This window comes from Oryctolagus cuniculus, chromosome 18 (assembly GCF_051225735.1).
Source record: "Oryctolagus cuniculus isolate XC-2025 breed Fujian yellow rabbit chromosome 18, ASM5122573v1, whole genome shotgun sequence".
NCBI lineage: Eukaryota > Metazoa > Chordata > Mammalia > Lagomorpha > Leporidae > Oryctolagus > Oryctolagus cuniculus.
The window spans coordinates 14,526,917-14,535,625 of NC_142884.1; the positions used below are offsets into that span (position 1 = coordinate 14,526,917).

At 59.1% G+C, this 8,709-nt stretch overlaps 1 protein-coding gene across 5 annotated transcripts; it reads left to right on the forward strand.

The window, feature by feature from the left end:
- Positions 1 to 270: 270 nt before the first annotated feature.
- Positions 271 to 8,498, forward strand: B9D2 (B9 domain containing 2). 5 transcript variants are annotated; one of them, XM_008249703.5, is made up of 4 exons: positions 273 to 479; positions 848 to 939; positions 3,894 to 4,019; positions 7,903 to 8,498. In XM_008249703.5, exons 2-4 carry the CDS (start codon positions 852 to 854, stop codon positions 8,214 to 8,216), a joined length of 528 nt encoding a protein of 175 aa, XP_008247925.1. In that variant the 5' UTR covers positions 273 to 479; positions 848 to 851; the 3' UTR covers positions 8,217 to 8,498. The 5 variants fall into 5 exon arrangements, with proteins under 5 accessions (XP_089174927.1, XP_008247925.1, XP_089174928.1 ...); XM_002722311.6 differs by lacking the exon at positions 273 to 479 and adding an exon at positions 587 to 774; XM_089318801.1 differs by lacking the exon at positions 3,894 to 4,019 and having other exon boundaries at positions 271 to 479.
- The last annotated feature ends 211 nt before the right edge of the window (positions 8,499 to 8,709 follow it).

An 8,709-nucleotide genomic window follows, 5' to 3' on the forward strand; every position in this document is an offset into this window, starting at 1 on the left:
TCAGGACGGGAGACAGGTGTTCTTTGGGGGGGTGGAGGCGGGCCGCGAAGCTTATTTTGACACATTTCCTAGAGAGGCTCTGCGGCACAAACAGTCGGCGCTCAAACTTCCCGGCCACACTCAAGATGGCAACTGCCCGACCACGCCCCCAACGGCGGATCCCGGGGCCGGGGCTGGAGAGACGCTATGGAGAGATGTCCATCACGGCATCGCCCCGCCCCCGAGGACAGCGAGCACCAATCGGCCGCGTGCAGGGCGGGGGCAAGGCCAGGGGAGGAGCCTGCTGTTGTCCCAGCAACGGCCAGGGAGCCTGAGGCGAGGGCGGTCGCGGAGGTTCGCGCCTTAGCGCCCTTGCTGTCAGGGAGGTCCCACGGGAGGCGCGAGGCCGGCGTCGCTGGCGCCCGCGAAGAGGACGGAGTCGGCCCAGAACCAGCATCCGGCTGCCGCATTCGCTTCCACTAGCCGTTAAGCTCTGTGAGGTAGGAGTGACGCATGCGCAACGAGTAGGGGCGGGGCCGAGGTGTTCGGAGGCGGGCCTCGATTCAATACGCATGCGTCGTCGAGCCTGTGGCGGGGCTATCAGCCGCGGGGAGGCGGAGCTTTGATGGCTGTGGGTGGAGCTCTCGGCCCCTTAGCGGGACTTAGCCAGGTCAGGAAGAGGTTTAAGGAGGGCATAGTTAGGCACCGGTTCCCCAGTCTAGGGCTACTCCCCCCATCTCCCGGGGGAGACAGTCGGTGGATAACTCTGCATCCTCAGAGGGTTGACAAAACCAGGTTGGTGGCCTTCTGCCCCTTGCTTGGGCCTCAGTTTCCCTACTCAGAGCTGATTGTTTCTTTTCCCTCCCAGCGCCATGGCTGAGGTGCACGTGATCGGGCAGATCATGGGGGCCACCGGGTTCTCGGAAAGTAGCCTCTTCTGCAAGTGGGGCATCCACACAGGTATTCCCCCAGGCCTGGTCACTGCCCACCAAGACCCCGCGCTCTCCCTGGACTCTCCGCCCCACCCCGGGTCCTCCTCTCCCCATGGGCTCTCAGCACTCCCGGCCCTGGCCAAGGCTGGCCGCGTGAGGCCCGCACTTCCTTCCTGCCCCGTCTCTGGGGACCCTGGCTCCCACCCTCGGCATGCATGGCCATTGACGATGATGGGCTAGGGGGAGACCCCATCCACACGCTTCATGTCAGAGCGCTCCTGTTAACTCCACTTGCTGCCTTGGGGGTGTGTCCTGGGATCCTCCCCAGCTTTCTCGTTCTTTGACTAGCAGCCTCCATTTATTGAGTTCTTACTGTAAAGTAGAAGTTTGCACCCCAGACTTACAGAGGAGAGGCCACATCCTGTCGTCAGAATGCCTTTCGCTCTGAGAAGGCAGCAATCATCCAAGTCCACACGGCCCAGCAGGGACTTGGAGACCCAGTGTTTCTGTAGGTCTGCATGGAGGCCAGACCTTGTAGAGGTGCAGTGTGATGGCCAGGGTCATAGGCAGCCACATCTGGGTTCAGATACTAAGTCCCCATGTATGTATCTGTGGCCTCTGGACTTGACCTCTCCAGCCCTCGGTCTCCTTGTCTGAGAGGAACGGCACGGTGTGGATAGCAGCTGAGAGGCGGTGTGGCGTCGAGGTTAGGAGCACAGACTGCCTGGGTCCTAACCAGGTGTTTATGTTTTTTTAAGGTTTATTTATCTATTTGAAAGGCAGAGTTACAGAGGCTGAGGCAGAGAGAGAGAGAGAGAGAGTGTCTTCCATTCGCTGGTTCATCCCTCAAATGGCTGCAACGGCCAGAGCTGAGTGAATTCGGAACCAGGAGTTGTTGGGTCTCCCACGTGGGTACAGGGGCCCAAGCACTTGGGCCATCTTCTCCTGCTTTCCCAGGCCGTAGTAGAGAGCTGGATCGGAAGTGGAGCAGCCGGGGCTCAAATGGGGCCCATGTGGGAAGCTGGCACCGTAGACAGCCTCTTATTAATAGGTGACGTTAGGGCCTTGTTTGTGCGTCTGCTTCCTTGTGTGCACATGGGAGCAGTAACAACGTGTGCCTCGCGGATCTTTGCCAGGCCTAGGGGAGCATGCGCAGCACGCAGAGCAGGGCTGGCTGGTGCTGTGTGCCTGGCTCGCGGGTGACTCCGACAGGGTCCCATTAGTGAAGCCCAGGCACGTGGCTGCCCAGCCCCAGTAACAACCTATGAGGCAGACGTGGCTGCGTCTCGGGCCTGGGTCCCTTGGACCTGACTTGGATGGGTGAAGTCGCGGGATCAGAGTCGGGCTCAGGAGTCAGACTCTGTGTCTACCCGGGACCCCAGCACTCACCTGCTCTGTGATCCCGGGCTGCTGTCCTTTTCTTGGGGCTGTTTAAGTAATCTTGTGTCTATGCAGCCTGACTCAGGGCTTCCCTCACCAAGGCCAGAGGGAGTCATGCTTGGCTTTTATTATCTCAGGTGGCTTTGGGGCATTGAATCCAGCAGGGAGCTCAGAGACAGTGGCCGAGGGGCCTGGTCGCTGCAGTTGGACATTTTACAGACTTCTGCGCTTGGGGATCTTTGGGTGCTGTGGTCACTGCTGTATCCCCAGAGTGGAGAACAGGCTTGGCATACCCTAGGTGCTCAATAAATGTTCATGGAATAATTAACCAAGTGACTTCCTTCTCAGAGCCTGTTTCTGTACTTGGAAAATGGTAATCATAGCACTCATAGCTTCTAGGTTCACTTAATTGTCCCAAAAAATATGTATCGACCACCTTCTGTATACCACGCACTGGGGATCCCGCCATGTGCATGGGCCAAGCTCTCCTGAAGCTCATTCTCTGAGCGTCAGACACTATATAAGCCGCTGAAGAAACTTAACACAGTGATTTCCAGTGGCGACAGTGCTGGGGAGAGAGAGAGGCAATGGCTATAGAGGGCGGGCGTTTAGCTCGGGGTTAGGACCTGCACATCCCGCCGCACACCTGGCTGCTGGCTTAGCTCCCTGCTAATGCCAGCCCTGGCAGGCAGCAGGGATGGCCTAAGTGACTGGGTTCCTCCCACTTACGTAGGAGACATGGGTTGTGTTCCCAGCTCCCGGCTTCAGGGTGGCCCGGTCCCGGCTGTTCCAGGCATTTCAGGGAGTAAACCTGTGCGTGGGAGCTCTCTGTTTATCGCTCTACCTCTCAAATACTAGATACAAATATTTTTAAAAGGAAAAGAAATGGGTGCTGAGATAGTTTTGGATAGGATGGTCAGAGAGAGCCGCAATGAAAAGGAGGTGCCTCAGCTGAGCCCAGAAGATGAGCAAAAAGCCGGGAATGGGGCCTTCTGGGAGCAGAACTTTCCAAACAGGGAAGTCAGTGCAAAGGCCCTGAGGTAGGGGGACAGACATACAGAAATGGGACCAGTGAGGCCCACGGGTGGTGTGGGAGGGGACTGTGCGGGCAGTGAGTTCAGAAAGGGGGGCAGGTGCCAGGCCATGCGGTGCCCTGTGGGCCACGCAGGAGAGTCTGCTGTGGGGGAGGTAGGAGTCCTGCCGGGCAGCAGAAGGCACTGCCCAAGCACTTAGCCCAGTGTATCCCTTGGTGCATTTTCCCATGGTTATCTGGCCCCACAAGAGGGACTGGGTGCCCATGAGTCCATCTCAGTCCTCGGGGACCCCCGGGGGGGAGAGATGGTAGTAAAGTGAGATTGAACTGGCACCCACACTCACAGACTTCTGAGGAATGTGTCTTGTTTGCCCCTTTCACAGATGGGGAGATTGAGGCAGAGAATGGTAACTTGCCCTGGGTTGTACAAGTAGGAAGAGGTAGTGGCAGGATTTGAAGGTCAACATTTGCTCCAGAGTCCACACTTTGTAACCCCTACCCACAAACGCCAGGGAGAAGCCACAGTGGCATCTCCTGCCCACTTGTCTCTGTCCTGGCTCTCACCACAGGGGCAGCATGGAAGCTCCTGTCAGGTGTGCGGGAGGGCCAAACGCAGGTGGACACCCCCCAGGTAGGGGACATGGCCTACTGGTCCCACCCCATCGACCTGCACTTCGCCACCAAAGGTCTCCAAGGTAGGTTCCAGGCCTTAGCCCGGGGTGTGCTGAGGGGAGGCGGCCAGTAGCCCCAAAGCTGCTGGGACTGGAACAAGCCTTGTGGGTCCCTTTCCTAGCCACGCCTGGCCCTGCAGAGGCTGAGCTGACCCTCCCCAGGCCGGCTCTGTTGGGGACCCCAGGCTGGGGGCCTGAGGTGGAGGCCAGGGAAGGTGGGTTCCCAGGAACAGGGAAGCAGCCTTCCTTAAAGAGAGAAACCAGGTCTTCAATAAGGGGGAAGCTAGGAGGGCCTCTGTGAATTAGAGACAGGGAGGCCAGGGCTGGCCGCTGTGCTTCAGCAAGGCTCCTCCCTTGAACGAGTGCTGCTCACGGGGAAACCAGCAGAGTGGAGGAGAGGAGTGGCATCAGAAAACCTGGTGGAAAGTGCGGGCCACAGGGTGGGCACCTGGCTCTGAGGTTTGGGTGCTGCTTGGGATACCTGCACCCCACATCCAGTCGTGGGTTTGAGTGCCAGTGCTACTTCTTTTTTTCTTTTCTTTCTTTCTTTTTTTTTTTTTTTTAAGATTTATTTATTTAAAAGGCAGAGTTACAGAGAGGCAGAGGAAGAGAGAGAGAGAGAGAGAGGTCTTCCATCCACTGGTTCACTCCCCAGATGGCCACAACAGCCAGAGCTGCACCGATCCAAAGCCAGGAGCCAGGAGCTTCTTCCAGGTCTCCCACTCGGGTGCAAGGGCCTAAGCACTTGGGCCATCTTCCACTGCTTTCCCAGGCCACAGCAGAGAGCTGAATCGGAAGTGGTGCAGCCAGGACTCAACCAGCGCCCATATGGGATACTGGCACTGCAGGCAGCGGCTTTACCCACTGTGCCACTGCGCCAGCCCCCAGCTCTACTTCTGGTCCAGCTTCCTGCTGGTGTGCACCCTGGAGAGCACCAGGTAATGGCCACTCGCATGGGAGACCCCTATTGAGATCCAAGCTCCTGGTTTTGTTCTGGCCCAGCCCACGCTGTTGCTGGCATCTGAGGAGTGAACCCTTGGGTGGGCGATCCCTCTCTGTGTTTCCTTCTCTGTGTCAGGGGCCCTGGAGTGTGCCATTCCAGCACTATGTAACCGGCATCTCCTGAGAGCCCGCCCTGTGCCTGTTGCTGTCCTCAGACGGCTGACCATGCCATGTGGGTGGCACAGCCCAGGGTGGGCAAGGCAACCTGCAACCTCCTCCCACAGGAGGAGCCCCACCTTGTCAGTGCGATCAGAGAGGGCTTCCTGGAGGGGACATTGCAACTTTGCCGTGAAAAGCTGGTAGGCGCTAATAAGGCAGCAGGATGTAAGAGGGCTGGGTGTGGAAGGCTCAAAGGGCATTTTGTGGACTAAGGGAGAGTGAGAGGGTGGCGGGGTGGGGGTGGGGGGCGCGGGTGACAGCCCCAGGAGCTGAGGCACGTTTTATGTTTAAAGGATCTTTTTGGGGCTGGCATTTAACCTAGCAGCTAAGACGCCGGCATTCCATACAGCGCCGGGGCTTGATACCAGCTCCAGTTCCCGGCTCCGGCTTCCTGCTAAGGCGCACTCTGGGAGGCTAGCAGGAGAGGCCCAGACTGCGTTCCCAGCCTTCTGTCCAGCCTAGGCAAGGCCCAGTCTGAGCCATTTTGTGGGCACTGGGGAGTGAAGGATGAGAGCACTCTGTGTGGTATCTTTGCTCAATAGTAAAGTTTTTTTTTTTTTTTTTTTTTTTTTTTTTGGACAGGCAGAGTTAGTGAGAGAGAGAGAGAGAGAAAGGTCTTCCTTCCATTGGTTCACCCCCCAAATGGCCACTATGGCTAGTGCGCCGATCCGAAGGCAAGAGCCAGGTGCTTCTCCTGATCTCCCATGGGGTGCATGGCCCAAGCACTTGGGCCATCCTCCACTGCCCTCCCGGGCCACAGCAGAGCAACCGGGACAGAATCCGGCGCCCCAACCGGGACTAGAACCCTGGGTGCTGGCGCCGCAGACGGAGGATTAGCCAAGTGAGCCATGGCGCCGGCTGGTAGTAAAGACATTTAAAAAGGGGGGGGGGGGAGGGGGGAGGGGAGAGCGCCTCCTGGCTGCCATGTGGGTGATGGAGGGTAAGGCAGGCAGCTGTCCTTTCAACTCTTTGGCTCCCAGTCCCCGGTGCTGGCATCATCTTTGTTTTCTTTCTTTTCAAAAAATATTTATTTTATTTGAAAGGCAGAGCAACAGAGAAGAGAAAGAGAAAGAGATCTTTCCTCTGCTGGTTCACTCCTCAAATGGCCCAACAGCCCAGGCTGGGCCAGCCAGAGGAGCCAGTAGCCCAGAACTCCCTCTGGGTCTCCCACGGGGGTGGCAGCACTTGGACCACTCTCGCTGTTTCCCCCGGCACAGGAGCCGGGCGCTGGATCAGACATGGAGTAGCTGAGACTTGAACTGGCACTCTTACATAGGATGCTCACATCCCAGGCGGTGGCTTAACCTGCCCTGCCCCGGTGCCAGCCCCCTTGCCAGCCTTTCTTATCTGGACTAGCTCGGCAGCCGTTTCTCTGGTGCCTCCGTGGTCTGCGCCCACATGCAGCCAGAGGTACCCTGTGGAACCCGAGTCAGGTCATCATCCAGTATGGTTCCCATCCTGGGACAGAAGCCGGAACCCCACCCAGCATCACAGGCCCTGCACCACCCGCCTGTCACCTCCTCTCTCATCCAGCAACACCGGCCCCACCAGGCCCACTCCCGTCTCGGGGCCCTTACACTCACTGTGGCCTCGGGCTGTGGTCTTTCCTCCCTCATGGCCCACCTGGGCTGCTCCCTGCCCCCGCCAGCACTTGCACGGTCACCCTCTCCGTGAGGCCTCCTCCATCTCCTCCTCTCCAAACTGCCCCTCACCCCCACCCTGCCCAGCTCTGTTTCCCTGCAGAGCGGTTATCACCATCTGACATACCCTGCAATTTGCTTATTTACTGTGTTCCTCGTCTAGGATGTCAGCTTCACGAGGAGGAATTCTTGTCTGCTGTGCTCAGCTTCTAGAACTGGGCCCACACAGAGGAGGGGCTCCGAGTGGGGGGAAGAGGACAAGGGGCTGGGTCTCCAAGGGCCCGGACTGTCAGCCCGAGGAGGCGAGCGGTACTCGGAGGACACTGGCAGCCTATGGGATGGGAGAAATATGCTGCCAGGTGGCTCTGAGCTGCCCGTGGGCATTGCGGCACAGAGGGGATTGCGACTGCTTGGGACGCCCACAGCCCCTGTCGGAGTGCTTGGCTCCTGTGTGAGCTTCTCTGTGCCTCTCAGCTCCCTGCTAGTGTGTCTGGGAGGCAGTGGGCGGCATCCCAAGTGCTCAGCTTCCTGTCACCCAAAAAGGACACTCAGCCCTGGCTGTTGTGGCCATTTGGGGAGTGAGTCAGCTGACAGAGGAGTTTTCTGTCTCCCCTGGCTCTGTCACTCTGCCTTTCAAGTGTGTGTGTGTGTGTGTGTGTCCCTAAGAAAGCAAAAAGAGGCTCTGAACCCAGTGAGGGTGTGGGGGCCGTGGGGAGGGAAGGCAGCTGATGTCCAGGACACGGCCCTAGGTGCTCACCTAGAACTGGAGGAGTAGTGGGCTGCCCCGCCACGGGGCACGTAGGAGGCAGCCACACAGAGGGAAGCCAGCCCGTGTCGGATCTGGAACGTTGAGGAGGTTGGACTTTATACCGTGGGCACCCCGGAACAGTGGAAGGGTTTTGAGCAGAGAAGTAAGAGATGTAGAAAGACCCCTTTAACTGCTGCATGGACATGGATCAGAGATGGGGTTCAGAGAGGGGGCTGAGGCAGAACCCCAGGGAGCAAAGTGTCTGGCCTACGGTCTCCAGTGGGTGTCCGGGAGGGGCGATCTAGAAGCAGGAGTCTGGGCCCAACGCACCTTCCTTTCCCCTCCCCCTTTCCTCCAGGTTGGCCCCGGCTCCATCTCCAGGTGTGGTCCCAGGATGGCTTTGGCCGCTGCCAGCTTGAAGGCTATGGCTTTTGCCATGTGCCCAGCAGCCCCGGGACCCACCAGCTGCAGTGCCCCACGTGGCGGCCCCTGGGCAGCTGGCGGGAGCAGCTGGCGCGGGTCTTTGTGGGCGGTGGGCCGCAGCTGCTGCACGGGGACACCATCTACAGCGGGGCTGACCGCTACCGCCTGCACACAGCCGCGGGTGGCACTGTGCACCTGGAGCTTGGCCTGCTGCTGCGCCACTTCGACCGCTACGGTGTTGAGTGCTGAGCCTCTGCCCGAGCTGTCACCGGCATCCACACCCCTGCGCGGCCAGTGAGGGTCAGGATGGCGCGGAGGTCAGCATCGGGGGCCCCAGAGACTTGTCTGCAGCCAAGGCATGGGACGACTTCGGTCCTTGCCAGGACCTCCAGGCCTGTAACTGCCCCTTGCTGCCCAGTTTCTGTCTCTGTAAAATGGGGCAGGAAGGATGCCAGCACCCGGGGGTTGGGTGAGAAGGGGCTACTTAGCACCCGGGCAGGGTTCAATAAAGGTGGGTGCAACTTATAGGTACCAGTGCTTTCGTGACCCCCTTCTTGTGCCCCCCTCACCTGCTGCCCTCTTTCCTCGGGCCCCCATCCTGTGCCCTAGCCCCTCACCCTTCCAGTTCTGAGACACCCCTCGCCCTAGTCCCCCCCTCCCAGTGTCCCCTCCCTGCCAGGTCTCTCACCGCGCATGGCCCCACTGCGATGGTGCATCTCAGGCACCGCTTTGGTAGCACTCA

Excerpts from the sequence above, each read along its gene's own strand:
- B9D2 (XM_002722311.6), top strand. The coding sequence starts at position 605 with ATGGCTGTGGGTGGAGCTCTCGGCCCCTTAGCGGGACTTAGCCAGGTC. Across the intron at positions 775-847 it reads CAGAGGGTTGACAAAACCAG|CGCCATGGCTGAGGTGCACG; the intron begins GTTGGTGGCCTT and ends TTTCCCTCCCAG. Across the intron at positions 4,020-7,902 it reads CGCCACCAAAGGTCTCCAAG|GTTGGCCCCGGCTCCATCTC; the intron begins GTAGGTTCCAGG and ends CCTTTCCTCCAG.